General features: G+C 40.7%; 1 protein-coding gene across 1 annotated transcript; it reads right to left on the bottom strand.

The window, feature by feature from the left end:
* Positions 1-3,995: 3,995 nt before the first annotated feature.
* LOC123861354 (fibrous sheath-interacting protein 1-like) lies at positions 3,996-15,961 on the bottom strand. Its single transcript, XM_045900378.3, has 2 exons — positions 15,464-15,961; positions 3,996-5,097 (listed from the first exon to the last, which is right to left on the bottom strand). The coding sequence occupies exons 1-2, from the start codon at positions 15,897-15,899 to the stop codon at positions 5,051-5,053; spliced, it is 483 nt and encodes a 160-aa protein (XP_045756334.1). The 5' UTR covers positions 15,900-15,961; the 3' UTR covers positions 3,996-5,050.
* Between the last annotated feature and the right edge of the window lie 730 nt (positions 15,962-16,691).

The following is a 16,691-nucleotide window of genomic DNA, read 5'->3' as shown; positions in this document are numbered from 1 at the left end:
ATAAATCATATGGAAATTTATATTTATACTTACTGAATCCCTGTTTATTATTGGCTTTGTTATGAGGCGTGGGTAAATTCCATTCCTAAACCAATATGGCAGACACAAAAACACATTACAGTAAATATTACTAACATTCCCAGTTCCTATATAATTGAAGACTGATTTGCTTAGGAAACATATTCGCTGGATTTGTGGAATAATAAGAACAAAACAGGAGCCTACCATATCAAACAGGAAAGACGGGGCACCTGGGTGGCTCAGTGAGGGAAGCATCCGACAATCTCAGCTCTGGTCTTGATCTCAGGGTCCTGGGTTCAAGCCCCATGTTGGGCTCCACACTTAAAAAAAATCTTGGGAAGAAAGGACTCTTAAGATGGGGGCCCCAACAGCATATAATTTTATATTTTACTAAGGTAATGAAATGTCATCTATTGAATCCTTCCCAAAGTACAGTTCTGTTTCTACAAAGAACTGTGAAAATGGGAAAAACACAAGTGAAGCGCACACCATTCTCACAACTCCATTTTTGGACCAATGAATGACAGCACTGGGTGGACAACACAACTGTATGTTGTGGAGACGCATTAGAAGTGCTACCAAGGGAGGAGCCGTCCTTACAAATTTGGGCCAAACTCTAGACGTCACCTTTTAGAGAACGAATTCACCTTTGGTCAAAAACAGGACTAAAAAAGAATTTAGAAGAAATGCTAAAAATACATATAAAGTATCAAATTAGTTTTTGAAGAGCAGGCCAAAGCATTACAATAAGCAGACCTTGAGTTTTGGGTGAGCTAACAATGAATGTAGAATACTGACCGATTGATTGCCAGTTTTAATAAGAACAGGTAGAATCGGAAATCTTAGGAGTAGGCTAATGGTCTGGCTTTGGGGTCCACTAAACTCTAGAAATGACTGGCTGACTGAGATAGACTTTCCTTGTTGACTTCTGTCTCTTCTCCATCAAAGGCAGCATAATCATCTTGAAGTATAAATTGCCAAATCATTTCATGGTGCCCAGATAAAGAATCAAGCACTAGAAGCTATCAGAAAGGGTTATAGGGGGAAAAAAATGATAACAGAGTTTGGAAAACTGATTTGAAAGATAATTCTTTCAAATAGGACATCATTCCTTCTCAGAAGAGCACAAACATGGCAAGTCTTGGGAGAGAATTCTAATTCACTTTTAAGTAGCAAACCTACAGTCACTGAAAAGATCCTGATAGGATGGTGAAAAGAAAGGGCACCTGCACCCCAATGTTCATAGCAGCAATGTCCACAGTAGCCAAACTGTGGAAGGAGCCAAGATGTCCTTCAACAGATGAATGGATAAAGAAGATGTGGTTCATATATACAATGGAATATTACTCAGCCATCAGAAAGGATGAATACGTACCATTTGCATCAACATGGATGGAACTGGAGGGGATTATGCTAAGTGAAATAAGCCAAGCAGAGAAAGACAATTATCATATGGTTTCACTCATATGTGGAACATAAGGAATAGTGCAGAGAACCAGAGGGGAAAGGAGGGAAAATGGGGAAGAAATCAGAGAAGGAGACAAACCATGAGAGACTCTGGATTCCAGGAAACAAACTGAGGGTTACAGAAGGGAGGGGGTGGGGGGAAGGGGTAACCAGGTGCTGGGTACTAAGGAGGGCATGTGTTGTGATGAGCACTGGGTGTTATATGCAACTAATGAATCCTTGAACACTACATCAAAAACTAATGATGTACTATATGTTGGCTAATTGAACATAAAAAAAAAAATCCTGATAGGACAGAAAAAGTGTATAGGAACAGGACTTTTTTCCCCAGGCATGTTCCATGTTTACTCTGAGACTCACCTTCAAATCAGTAGGTTGTATTGAAACAAAGGGCTTGTTAAAAATTAAAATTACACCATCAGGGTGAGAGCTTCTTCCTGCTATGAGAATTTATTGTCATCCTGTATTTCAGAGAGAGTTGGATTGAAGGGCAATAAACTTCAGGTCCTTCAGGAATTTACAATAAAGGTGGTGCCAGGAGTTTTCTTGAGAAGTCATAAGCAGAAAAACCTCAAATTTTAAGATTCTAAAGATGCTCTTTCATACTTTTTCTTCTCTATCTTGTTCTGGGGCAAAGACTCAAGTCTAGAGGGAACCTTAAAATAAAAACACTGATTTTTAATAAGAACATGTCCTCTCCTTTCAGGGTAACATTTAAAAAAAAAAACTCTGGGGCCTTCATGTTGAATTACATTATACCTCTGAATGTACCTGGATCTCATCTGAATTACATTATATATTCAGCTTACCAGTCCCTGTTAGAGGTCCTTTCAGTTGATGAGCTATGGAATGGTGTCCCCTCTTTCTTTCTTTTTTTTTTTAAAGATTTTATTTATTTATTTGAGAGAGAGAATGAGAGACAGAGAGCACGAGAGGGAAGAGGGTCAGAGGGAGAAGCAGACCCCCCGCTGGGCAGGGAGCCCAATGTGGGACTCGATCCCGGAACTCCAGGATCATGACCTGAGCCGAAGGCAGTCGCTTAACCAACTGAGCCACCCAGGCACCCCGGTGTCCCCTCTTTCAATGGCAAAATCCATTACTTAAGATCATTCTGTCTTCCTTCCCTTCTCATAAATTCTTATAACATAAAGGCTCATTACACCCCAAATACTATTTGCAGAAACACTTTATGAAGCCATAAGCTCTCAACCCCTCTACACACACACACACACACACACACACACACACACAAATACCAGAAGAACACAGGTTTAGAAAGCTGAGCTCCTCAAAAAGGGTGATGGGCCAAAATGGCTCCTATCTGTCACCACTCCAAATTCCCACCCATGTCACCTCTCCCAACTCAAACCTTACAACGCACATGTCATTCCTAGGAGAGTCTAAAAGCATGACATTAACCTCTGATGGTACCCCACAACAAAACTCTTGACATCAAGATGAATTACACTGTCACACATTGAGCCACCCAGGCTCAATGACACAAACCATTGTTATTCTCATGTCAACTGAAAGAGGAGGCTCAAAAAAGAAATTGCCTATCAACTCCTCTGAAAATAGTAGCTACAGAATTCATTTTTTAAAAGTCCAGGAAATGTGATGTAAGCGATCCTTAACATCATCCACTATCAGTAGATGAAAATAGTCAGCTCATTTCTATTTCATCAGAAATAAACTGGACTTCTAATTCTAGTGCCAACTCATTGTAAAAAAGCGCTGACATAAAATCTTCTCATGAATCCAAGGACTGACTTGTAACTAGACAAAACTCCTCTCTTAAAATAGAACCAAAGAACTTTTCTTAAGTAGCTAATCTTTATTTGCTGCATTCTCATTTCTTTTAGTGCACTCTAGAGAAAAAAGTCTGAGTATCTTCCCTTTGCCCTCTCTATATGGTGTTTAGGACATGTTGATTAATACCCATGTATTTAAGAATATCATCCATCTATCACCAGTGTAACATAAGAACGACCAAAAAGAAGATTTAGAAGACCTCTTATAGGGCCCTTTTATAACAGTTGTGTACTAAATTACTATCTAGAAAGTGGTTGTCTCTTTCTACGACATCTGTCAGTCTAACATGGGGAAGCACCAACACATTATTTAATATTTTAATAATTATTTATTATTTATTTATTATTAATCCCCTCCAGTCTTCAAGATATTTAAAATTAGAGGGTTTACCACAGTATTCTCATTGGAAAACAGTAGGAGATTAGTAACCGCAGTGAATATATGTCTGCTTCCTCCTAAGCACTCGTTGCTATGGCTTACTTTTTTCTATTGTCCCTAGTTTCTACATGTTATTCCAGGAAGATTAACCCAATTCCCATCTAGGAAAAGTAAGCATGAATCCCTGACTACACCAATCATCACAGTCCATCCCTCGGCCACAGAATTTGCTTCAGAGATGAGAAGGTGATTAAGTTGGTACAATCAAAGCGAGGCATGGAACCTCTGCTCAAAATTCTGACATAAATACTCTCTCCAACAGGATGATATAGTTGCTGCATTCTGAAAAATGATAACTGATAATAAAAATCAAGTAATTCAGGGGCACCTGGGTGGCTCAGTCAGTTGAGCGTCTCTTCGGCTCGGGTCATGGTCCCAGGGTCCTGGGACCGAGTCCCGCGTCAGGCTCCCTGCTCAGCAGGAAGCCTGCCTCTCCCTCTCCCTCTGCCTGCCTCTCTACCTGCCTCTCTGCCTCCTTGTGCTCTCTCCCTCTCTCTCTCTCGTTCTCTATCAAATAAATTTTTAAAAAATCAGGTAATTGTTTAAACTCCTGTTTAAGCCAAGTAGCATTGCCAATAAGAAAGCAAAGTCTAGGGGCGCCTGGGTGGCTCAGCCATTAAGCGTCTGCCTTCAGCTCCGGTCATGATCCCAGGGTTGTGGGATCAAGCCCTGCATCGGGCTCCCTGCTCGGTGGGAAGCCTGTTTCTCCCTCTTCTGCTCCCCCTGCTTGTGTTCCTGCTCTAACTCTCTCTGTCAAATAAATAAATAAAATCTTTAAAAAAAAAGAAAAGAAAAAAGAAAAGAAAGCAAAGTCTATGCTAACATTGCTTTGTTGAGAAAATTCATTTTTTTCCTGTGGTGCGTTGTACTTGCCACCAAGCATTAGAGAGGAGGAAAGCTGGAAAAATCAGGGCCCAAGTAAGAATTCATAGTGATTAAATCTGTCTGAATCCCAATGAAGTTGTAACACATAAAATCAAACATAAAGTCATCATAGCACTTCAACTAGTTTTAACATAGCACGCACATACATAAAATGTTGGTTTCTATAATGTATCCCTGATGTTACAAAATTGGCAATAAAACACAATTTTACCAGGAATTTCAATGGAAAAAAAAAACCACTGACCAATTGTATCCCAAGTCTCAAAAATATCAAAGAAATAGAATCCAGGTAGAGAAAATCCAAATATTAAAATCATTATTTGAGGAATGGTCCCTATAAATGCAGTCACTGAATATATGAATTCAGAAAAAAATTATGTAATTGAATTTACCAACTTTCTTAAAAGCACACCCAGCAAGTCTTTGCTTAAGATTCTTTCCATTCTTCCGTCACATCTTCAGTCTCCTGTTCACCTGCACATTGAAAACAATAACCGAAATTGTTAGGCAATCAGAAATGTGTACATAATTAAGAAAAATTATTCAACCTACAGAACAGTAAGTCATTTTACACATGAGACAATAGTCATTCTCATTTAATATTTGAACACTCACCACAAGCTGCATACAAAGTTTACAAGAAAAAAACAAAAGAGAAGGTGCTCGCCTTCATTTAGCTTACAGCCAAGAGGGAACTTTGTAGGTTTTAAGAACTAGAATGGTTATGGATTTGGAGATGGCATCAACTTTCGTTGTTGCTTGCTTTGCATTATTTCCAGGAAGCAGGGTGAAAACAGAAGTAAATGAAACGTTCAGGGTGGATAAGAACTGATCATCTGCCATTTCTTCATTGTGAGAGAAAAGAAATGAGACACTAACAGAAAGGACATGGAAATATTCTCCCAACCTTAGTGAGAAGGTTACCAGAAAAGGCAGAAGTGGTAAGAGAACCAACTAAAAGAAGACAATAAAATTGAATCCAGAAACCAGAAAAACTGAAGCCCTCATCCACCACAGGTGGGAATGTAAAATGGTGCAGCCACTTTGGAAACCAACCCAGCAAGTCCTTAAAAAGTTACCACAGACCCAATAATTCTAGTCCTACGTATATGCCAAAGGGAAATGAAAACATCCATCCACCCAAAAATCTGTAGGCCAGTTGTTTGGGGTTTTGGGTTTTTTTTAAGATTTTATTCATTTGGGGTGCCTGGGTGGCTCAGTCGGTTGTCTGCCTTCGGCTCAGGTCACAATCTCGGGGTCCTGGGATCGAGTCCCACATCTGGCTCCTTGCTCAGCGGGGAGCCTGCTTCTCCCTCTGCATGATGCTCCCCCTGCTTGTGCTCTCTCTCTCTGTTAAATAAATGAATAAAATCTTTCTTAATTTTAATTTTTTTTAAAGATTTTATTTACCAGAGCGTGAGCTCTCTGTTAAATAAATGAATAAAATCTTTTTTAATTTTTTAAAAAGATTTTATTTATTTACCAGAGAGAGCATGAGCGTACAAGCAGTGGGAGCAGCAGGCAGAGGGAGAAGCAGGCTCCCTGCTGAGCAAGGAGCCGGATGTGGGACTCGATCCCAGGACCCCGAGATTGTGACCTGAGCCGAAGGCAGACGCTTAACCGACTGAGCCACCCAGGCTCCCTGTAGGCCAATTTTCATACCAGAATTACATACAACAGCTAAAAAGTAGAAATAACCCAAATGTCCACCCACTGACGAAAGGATAAAGAAAACTGGGTATAGCCATACAAGAGATTATCATTCAACATAAAAAAGAACAGAGTACGGATACCTGCTACAACATGGATGAACCCTGAAAATATTTTGCTAAGTGTAAGAAGCTAGACACAAAAGGCCACATATTGTTATGATTCCATTTATATGAAATGTCCAAACTGGGAAAATTCATGGAGACAGAAAGCAGATTAGTGGTTGCCTAGGGCTGGGGGCATTGGGGGAAAACGGGGAGTGACTACTAATGGGTATGGCGTTTGTTTGGGGGGTGAGGAAAATGTTGTCAAATCGAGAGTGGTGATGGATGCATAATTCTGTGACTATAAAAACCACTGAATTGTAAAGTACTGTTGAATGGTGGCCAAAAAATGTTATGTCCACATTCTAATCCCTTGAACCTGTGAAAGTTACCTTATTTGGGAAAAGGGTCATTGCAGATCGAACTGTTAAGGATTTTTTTTTTTTTAAGATTTTATTTATTCATTTGAGAGAGAAAGAGACAGAGGAAGAGGGAGAAGCAGACTCCCCACTGAGCTGGGAGCCAGACATGGGACTTGATCCCAGGACCCTGGGATCATGACCTGAGCTGAAGGCAGACAGACACTTAACTATCTGAGCCACCCAGGTGCCCCATGAACTGTTATGGATCTTGAGATGATCCTGGATTAATCCAGGTGGGCCGTAGGTTCAGTAACAAACGTCCTTCCAAGAGAAAAGCAGAGGCAGATTGGAGACACACACGGAGAAAAAGGCCACATGAAAACAGAAGCAGAGATTGGCAGGATGTGGCCACAAGGCGAGAAAGCCAAAGAATGTCAAAAGTCTGAGACACTGGAAGAAGCAAAGAGGCACTTTTCCCTAGAGCCTCCAGGCAGAGTATGGCCTTGCTGACTCTTTGATTTCAGACCTCAGGCCTCCAAATCTTTGAGATAGTAAAAAATTCTGTTGTGATCATCTGTTGTGGCAACCATAGGAAATGAATACGGGTATATAAAATCTATGTCGATAATGCTGTTATTTTTAAAAGTCAACCTAATCATTAAGGACAAATGATTCGGAGTTTCAGAGAGTGAAGTGAGAAATGTAGTGATAGTGTCCACACACGGATGAAAAATATTAAGCAGGGAGAAAGGTGGGATAGAGGAGAAGCAGACCTCAATATCCCACACATGAGATGAGGAATGATAAGAGTGGCCCAGGCCTTCCCAGGTACTATTTCTTCTATCTGGAGTGTTGTCCTTCTTGCCTACCCAGTAAATGACCCTCATCCTTGGAGGCTCAACTTGAATGTCACTTCCCCATCTCCCCAGTGTTCATCATTCCCTCTGTAGTGTGGCTACAGACTTTGTCCCCAAGCTCTTACTACTCTTGTCTCGCCCCTGCTGTGATTATATGCTTAAGTGCCTGCCTTCATCAACAGACAATGAAATAATTCAGAGTTGTGATTGTGTCCTATTCCTTATATCCTAGAACAATGTCCTTAATGAATGAATACTGATGTCCAGAGCCAACCCCTAGAAATAGATTTAATTCATCTGGGATGGAACCAAGGCATTAGTCTGTTTTAAATTTCATCAAGTGATTCTAATATGTTGCCAATGTAAGAAGCATCGCCTAAGGGATGGACTTAAAATAGCTTAAAATGCCAGACAGATCTGAGGCAGATGCCAAGTAGAGATCTGAAAATCAAAAGTATACAGAGCACAGATGATCCCGTACCGGTTATATGTGTCTCCAAATAAATTCTCAACCATGAAAGAGTTGAGAACTCAAGTTAGGGCATGCTTGTTCTTGGTGACTAAAGGGAAGGTTACCCAAAAGCAGGACAGGACAGATGTTTAGAGAGATAAGACAATCTGGAGAAGGTAGTACCTTCATTAAAATGAAATTTAAGAAGAAAAAGTAGGAATTGAGCCGATGGAAAAGAAGATATCTTCTGACATTATTTTCACCACCACCATATAGATAATCCTAGAGTAGAGTAACTAGTAAACCATCTAGTCCAGAGCTTCTCACACTTTAACAAGCGCACAAATCACCTGCTGGGGCATCTTGTTAAAGTGCAGACTCTGAGACAGTGGGTCTGGAGCAGGGCCTGGAACTCTGCATTTCTAACAAGCTCCCAGGACTGCTGGTGCAAAGATCTAGTCCATAGCTAGGATCTTAACTTTTTCATTTTACCCAATTTGAATGAAGCAATGGAATCACAAGTTCTTATTAACTGATAAAAGGATAATACATTACAATTAAATACCAAACCTCTCCAACATGTTATTGTTGACACTACTAAACAAAATGATAAAGTGGTATTTTATGAGTAGATGAAGAAAATAATCAGTGGCACATATTCACATGAAAAGCCCACCTCAAATCAAGAATGAAAGACAGCATGAAAGAAAATTAGTTGAAAGTAACTAAAAAAGATAAATTCATTGAGTATAAACTTACTAAAGTGTAATATCAAAAGGTAATGAACCTCGGAAATTTCTCATATAGCAACTCTGATATTTTGATCAAATAAATTTTGGGGAGTTAAGTTACTGAGAGCATCTGAAAGCAAAGAGTAGCCTTGAAAAAGGAATTTAACAAATAATAACTAGGAGGCCTGAAGGCACACACAGTTTGAGAGAAACAGAACTCCATCAAAGCAAAGATGAGTTAAGTATTTCCCTAAGAGCAAGCCAACATATTTTTTAATGGAAAAAAAAAAGTTAGCTAATAGAGTTTCTTATTTTAGACTCTCCGTGCTCCACTACAAGCCAGAAAGCCAGTATTACCACAAAGAAAACTTTCTCAAAACAATCTAGTGCCTTTGAAACCGTTCAGGTGGCCGGAGTAAGGACATACACTAACATACATATCCTTCAAAACTGCAACATCCTTCACAAAAGCCAATCCAACTACAACCGACTCAAGTTACATTCAAAAGTTACCATCAATGGTGAATCCCTATATTGTACACCTGAAACTAATTGAACATTGTATGTGAACTATACTGGAATTAAAATAAAAATTAACAATAAATAAGTAGGAAGTTCCAATCAAATAAACTGGTGGGCAGGGTTTCAACATGAAGTATAATCAGACCACACAGTTGTCATTGTTGGTCACCTTGTCTCTGAGGACCCCAATGGAATAACATAATTCGCTTTCTTACATCTATACTGAAATCTGTATTTCTCAAATACGTATAGCAAAATCTTGTAGCTTGCATTAATTTGACCGGCTGAATGCTCCATGCCGGGGACTCTGATTGCAGGGAGTCAGGCTAGGGCCTTGGACACAGGTATAAAACAAGCAAGCAAAGAACTCCCCAGATGATCCTGATGCTCTGTGCTCTGTAACAGGGCTCCTCGAACCTCCCAGAAAGTGTCACTGGGGGATCTTATTGAAGTGCAGACCATGAGTCAGTAGGTTTTCTAATAAGCCCCCAGTGACTGGGCCACACTGGAAGCAGCAAAGGCTTATAACATGGGATGGAAATCATATGGCTTAAAAGGGCCAGGCGCGTGAAGTAGAGAGGGGCAGATGGGGGTCCTGTGCCCCTGGAGGTACATGCCCCTTCCAAAGGGAACGTCTGCTACTCAGCTCTCCTCACTGGTGGAAGGACCTGCTGATTTGTCAGAAAAGTCAGAAGTCCAGGCTTTTATGGGAAATCTCCTGATTAAATGTCAAGTGCAGAAGTCCCTCTTATCCACAAGGAGTATGTTCCAAGACCCTCAGTGGATGCCTGAGACCATGGATAGTACCAAACCCCATATATACTATGATTCTTCCTATACATACATACCTCTGACAACGTTTAACTTATAAATTAGATGCAGTAAAAGATTAAAAACAATACGAATAAAATACAACATTAACGTACCATAATAAAAGTTTTGTGAACATGGGCTCTCTCAAAATGTCTTCTACTGTACTCATGTGATGATGTGAGGTAATAAAACGCTTAAGTGATGGGATGAAGGCGAATGACAAAGGCATTTGTCATAATGATATAATGTTAGCCTACTATTAACCTTCTGACAACAGGCCAGAAGGAGAGTCACCTGCTTCGGTAAGGCTGCTGACCAGAGGTGGCTGAAAGCACAGATAAGGAGGGACTACTACTATCCCATGTAAGCCGACCAAGTCCAGTCACGGACATAACCATTTTATGGGGGCTTTCTCGTTTGGTCCTTATTGAAGTATTAAAATCATCTGATCTTACGGAGAAGGAAACCAAGGTATAGAGGAGAGAGATTAAATAATTTGCCGAAGATCACTGCTAATAACAGAGCAAGGGCTCAAAGCCGGATCTGCCTCACTCAGAGCCCACGCCCCCAACCACTAGACCAGCTCCTGCAGGTGGGTGAGCGCACCCAACCTCCCCCTGCTCCTCCAGGTTCTAGTCTGGGGTCCTGCTACTTACCCAGACTACTGCAAGCTTTAAGTAATTAATTGCCCTCTGGGTTTTTGTTCTCAGTTTCAATTTACAGTGACCAATCATCCCAGTTTGCCAGAGACTAAGGGATTCCAAGGACAAGAAACAGTCGGTGGTGAAATCAGGACACTCCTGTTAGTACAGTTAGTAACCCTAGTTTTCATTTAAGGTTGTTATTTTTAGAACAAAAGTATCTGACTCATTCATTATAGAAATTTTTAAAAGCACCATTCATTATATGGGGTCCTATGGGAAATTCCACTTTGTTTCCCTTGAAGAGTTAGAGTTCTGACCCCTTTCTTTACTACTGCCTTGGTGTCCCTTTTTACCCTATTCTACTACTGTTGCTTTTGTTATTCGTATTTTCCTCTTTACTATATGAACTTCTGTTAATAAGTAGCTCAAATGCTTAGTGGGAAAAAGAATACCATACATGCAGAGATGCCTTTTTGTTGGGATTCTCTAGAAAGCAATTCGACATAAGATAACTTGATTAAGTACTAGACTAACCACAGACCTGAAGGGCTTTCTCTCTGAAGTACCAGCGTACTCAGGCGTGTCTCGGAGGTGACGTGGTGGCAAAGAATGCTTGCTCCCCGCTCTCCTCACACTTGAATGTGGAGAAACTTAGAGTGGGGAAGCATCCCGCCTCGCTCCATCCTGCTCCACGGTCCGCCAGGGAGAAGAGCCAAGTCCCTGATCAGTGAGTTTGGGGCAAGAAATGGCATGCTCGGCTCAGCCCCTTCCTCCACGGCCGTCAGTATGCACCCCCGCCCGGCCACAGGTGCTCCGTGGCTCCTGATGCTAGTGGCCCCATGTGGACAGGTCTCCACAGGTGAGGCTTGAGGCTTTTCACCTCCGCCAGTGACTGCGTGTGTCAGTTCACTCGGAGGACACAACATTCGGAAGACCATTCAGCTGCCTACCCAGGTCACAACAACGCCCTACCTTTCATTAGCAATGAAGCCAACCTCCTTGCTCTGCATTCCTCAAAAACCCCCTGTCTTTAAATGGGTTCCGATCTGGGTAGGGAAGAGAAGACACTATTTACCAATCCCCTAAAGCCCCAACTCACTATTGGACCTTTTTTTTTTTAAAGATTTTATTTATTTATTTATTTGAGAGAGAGCACAAGCGGGGGATCGGGGGGAGGCAGAAGGAGAAGCAGACTCTCCACTGAGTAGGGAGCCCAACTCAGGGCTCGATCCTGGGACCCCCTCGATCCCAAAGGCAGATGCTTCACCGCTAACCACTCAGGCGTCCCTGAATTTACTGGACCTTTTATGCAGAAAGTTAAGTATCAGAAGTTGCCGCTAAGCCTGAAGCACAAACAAGAAAAATGGAACTTTTAATACAGCTGTGAGACAGATCCTTATCTTTCAATACCACAATTTAAATTGGCCCTCAATGTCATTCAGCTGGGTTCTCTTTTTGAAGTTTTATCTGACTCTGCCTTTTAGAAGAATTTTAAATAGAACAGACCTCAGTTCCTCAAGAAAAAGAAAAGAATATATCAATAATATTTGCTATTGAAAGAGAAAATGATAACTGGTTTTTCTTAATTCGTTCCTGTCTATAGAAACCTACTCTGAATCACGTTCACATGTAACTGTTTCCTAGGAAAGACCTGAATATAACGTAGCAGCTGAACATACTGCAACTCCTCATTCAAGTCACATCCGTAAAGAGCTTTGTGCCAAGAAAGCTGGCTTGGCATTCAGTTTTGGTGTTCGCTTTCATAGAGAGCACATAATTACAATTTAGTATTTATTTTTTTTAATTTTTTAATTTATTTGACAGAGAGAGAGAGAGGGAACACAAACAAGAGGAGTAGGAGAGGGAGAAGCAGGCTTCCCGTTGAGCAGGGAGCCCGATGCGGGGCTCGATCCCAGGACCCTGAGATCATGACCTGAGCTGAAGGCAGACGCTTAATGACTGAACCACCCAGGCGCCCCACAATTTAGTATTTAGAATAAAATTGATTAGCAAAGTATTTTACTCGTAAACACTGAGGTTAGTAAAATTAAAAACTCCAACCTCCGATATGCTAACATGCACTCAAAATGATAATGTAGAACCTATTCCTTAAAGTTTGTTATATAATAAACAGAAAATAAAATATGGTTCACATATTCACCTCTATGCCATCTTAACCCTCCATACTCACAGGGGTTGTTATAATCATACATTAGGATTATCTGGTGCCTTCAGAGGCACGTTCTTTGAAGTTATAGGTAAGCCACCACAGCTTCTTTCCATCAAGTTACATTAAGTTCTAGTTCATTCCATCTTGTCATGTTCTACTCCGAGACAGATATACATCAGTGTGACTCAAGTTCACACAGAAGTAAAGTCATATTTTAGTGAAGTACTCTTCTAAACCCCCTTCCACATAGACTCCATGGGAATGAGATCGCTTATGCAACAATCATCCCACCCAATTTAGTAAGTTTGCTTACAGTAGACAAAGAGGAGATGCAGATACTTTCTCTAATAAAAAACCCTTTATCCAAATAGAAAATACACCATGATCTTAGAGCAGAACAAAGTTTTCATAGTTCATTTATTAAATGAAGATCCTTAGTGGGGGAAGGTGGAATGCACCCATTTAATTGAATTGCATGTTGTAAAAATGAACTCTGCTGGATACATATGTCATAGCTTATAAAATTTCATAAAAAAAGAGAAAAGTTCCAAATCTTTATATAGCATGTGAGGCTTGCATAATTCTTAAAAGCAATACCACCTGCTTTCATTCATAATGTGAAGAATAAATGTGAACCACATTTTCAGCATATTATTCTAAAACTGGGCGATTTAAATTTTCATTTCTTAAGCAGGCACTTGGTTTCAGGCTGCACTTTGGACATCAAAGGAGATGTAACAATAAATCAAAAGATAGGATCTTTGTCCTCAAAAAAATTACACAATTTTAAGGAAGAGAAGGTGTGTGTGTGTGCCTAATAACTTCAAGACAGTGTGTGTGAAATGACCTGATAGGGGACCAATGTTCTTGGATATTTAAGAGGAGAAATCAAACTTCTTAAAAAGGGAAGAAGGGAAGGTTACACTCAGAGAGGATGGTGTTGGGATCTAACTGCCATTGAAGGGGTACCTGAACATTCTTCAGAAGAAAAGAGTAGGGGCTATCCAGGGGCAGAGAAAAGCCCTGGAAATCCCGAGACCAGATTAGCCATAGCCTGACTAACATGTAGAGGATTAGTTAGAGACTGATTAGGAAGAGATGGAAGTCAGTGGAGGCCTTGACCAGCAAGGGAAAGAATTTGGGTTATATTCAGCAGGCAGTGGAGAGCTACAGAAGTTTTCTGAGCTGTGAAGTGTGGTTATCAAAACTGGACATTGGAAGGATTCGTTTGGTGGTGGTCAACAATGGCTTGAGGAGGGGGGAAACCAGAGGTGGGGAGGACCGGTCCGAGGGTCATCACAGTGTCCAGCTGAGGCAGCAGGAAGAGCAAGGAAGGGATGGGCATGGGAGACACTGCGGGAACAGAACAAACAATACTGAAGCTCAAGGTGGGGAGCAAAAGAGAGAGGAGATTCAATGATGACTCAAATTTTGAGCCCGGGTGATGGGGGAAACAGAAAGGAAAGAGGAAAATCTGAGTTAAAAGGAAAGACGAGGAAATCACTTTAAGGCCATAACCACATGGAGTTGTCTGGCAGGAGTGAGAAATACGAAACTGAGGAGTTAGTTCGGAATTAGTAGAGTCTAGATTTAATAGGTAGACTGGAGATAATAATAGTTGATACAGATTTAATAGACAATATATAAAGTAATCAATAGATTAATCAACAGAGACATCTACATTAGAGGAAAAGTTGAGTCTATTTAAATAGACTTCTAACATAGATAAATAATTGAATATTTGTTTATGTCAAAAACTGTCGATAATATTTATAACCTGTACCACTGTGCCACTGTTTTGGGGTTTTTTTTTTTTGGTTTTTTTTGTTTTTTTTACCATTGTGCCACTGTAAAGTGCAACACCAGATCAAGCCAAAATACCTGGGGATATACAAGTAGCTGGGACAGGAAGTTTGTATAGAAGCAAATAAAACCGCTAAGAAAATGTATTTCACATTTTACAAATTCATTCCCTGGAATAAATTGCCATCACTGAAATTCGGAAGTTAAAAGACTAAGCAAAAAGGGGCGCCTGGGTGGCTCAGTCGTTAAGCGTCTGCCTTTGGCTCGGGTCATCTCAGGGTCCTGGGATCGAGCCCCGCATTGGGCTCCCTGCTCCACGGGAAGCCTGCTTCTCCCTCTCCCACTCCCCCTGCTTGTGTTCCCTCTCTTGCTGTCTCTCTCTCTCTCAAATAAATAAATAAAATCTTTAAAAAAAAAAAAAGACTAAGCAAATCTATTTAAATTATTTGCATCTGTTCAAACCAATTTGTCTTTTATTCTGAAATCATCACTGTTTTCTTTATAACCACCAAGAATATGTATTCATTACCATTACAAATAAGGTATCTCATAAGAGTACGAATCTCAACCTTGGTCTCACACAAATACTGATAAAGGTTACGTAGCAAGCTATTGACACCATCTGTGATTTACAAACATAACTCCCATCCTGCTCTACCTGAAACTATAACATCTTTATACTGAGATGCGGAGTAATAATTATTCACCAATATACACATTTTCCAAGGCTTACCCGTTTCTGGTTTCTCTGGAGGGCTGACTTTCAGATGTTGGTCTTCAGATGAAAGGCTCACATTGATGCCATCCGATGGATCATCCAAGAAAGAGGGCCTTTTCAGTCTTCCAATGCCAAGAGTCTTTGACATAAAGTAGTCTTTTGTGTCAGTAATAACCTCGTCCTCAGAAAATTGGAGGCATTTCAAATTCTCTGCTTCGATGACAAGAGCCTGGGACATGTAATGCCCAGTCAAGGCTTTGGTGAGATAGTGGCCTCTACTTGTCTCACATTCCGCATTCTCGGGTATATCTGCATCTTTAACCTCTGTGCTTTCGACCTTTGTTTCTAATCCATTTAGGAGCTCAGAGAGGATAGATCTGGAAAGATGAGGGACCTCAGGTGTTATATCCTCAATGTCTTCCTTTTCTCTTTCTGAAGGAAGTCTATTCATGGACTTTCGTGTGAGTGTGCATTCATCCAGAAGACACCTTAATTGTTCCTCAGAGAGAACTGATGTTGAATCTAACTGATGAAACAAACCAAATGCTGTAGTCAATTGACTGAGTACACACATTTATTTTTGATAAGCTTCCAGTAATGCAATATAAATGCAAGTGCCAGGAAATCCCTTACACAAGACACCCAAATAGTAAGATCATTCATTTTAAAGGATCCAGAATTTCAGGAGAAATGCACAGCATCCCTAGAGAATAGCTTTAGAATCTATCATACCTACTAAAGTCCAGGGGAAATTCCTTCAATACTGATGGAAATAAACTACTGCACCAAATTAACCACTAACTCTCTCTCTACATGTGGAAGTCACTTGAAATGGAGATTTTAGAACAGCACCTTCAATTTTATAAGTTTGGGGACATCAAGCAGGGAAGTAGGCAAACAGCCCATTGATAAACAGCTAGAAACCCTGCCATAATCTCCAGTAGGTGTTTCTCTGTTTTCCACCACTCCTCAGTGTGAACCCCCATCACCACCAATTTCTTAAAAATCTGGGGAAAAAAAAAAAAAAACACCTCAGGCAAGCAAGTCAGCCCATACCTGGCCCTGGGGATTTACCACTCCTATGTCTGTCTACAACTTTCAGTGGACAATATGACTAAAGACAGAAAAGGAAGGGCAAAGAGGTGGTGCATCCTGAGATGTGTAGTTGCTTCAAAACTACAGGTCTAGACAGAGGCCAGGGGCATTCCAATAACAGTGCATTCTGGGAGGAGGATTTGATCAC

This window comes from Mirounga angustirostris, unplaced genomic scaffold (genome assembly GCF_029215605.1).
Source record: "Mirounga angustirostris isolate CCGP_5_RB_7025 unplaced genomic scaffold, mMirAng1.0.hap1 SCAF_9, whole genome shotgun sequence".
NCBI classification, from domain to species: Eukaryota; Metazoa; Chordata; class Mammalia; order Carnivora; family Phocidae; genus Mirounga; species Mirounga angustirostris.
Note: the sequence above shows the minus strand (reverse complement) of the source record. Positions and strands in the feature narration are given on the sequence as shown.

Bases quoted from the DNA above. Each gene is read 5' to 3' on its own strand.
- LOC123861354 (XM_045900378.3), bottom strand. From the start codon at position 15,899: ATGAATAGACTTCCTTCAGAAAGAGAAAAGGAAGACATTGAGGATATA. The intron at 5,098-15,463 runs GTAAGCCTTGGA...TTCAATGTGCAG, and splicing joins TCCAGAGAAACCAGAAACGG to GTGAACAGGAGACTGAAGAT.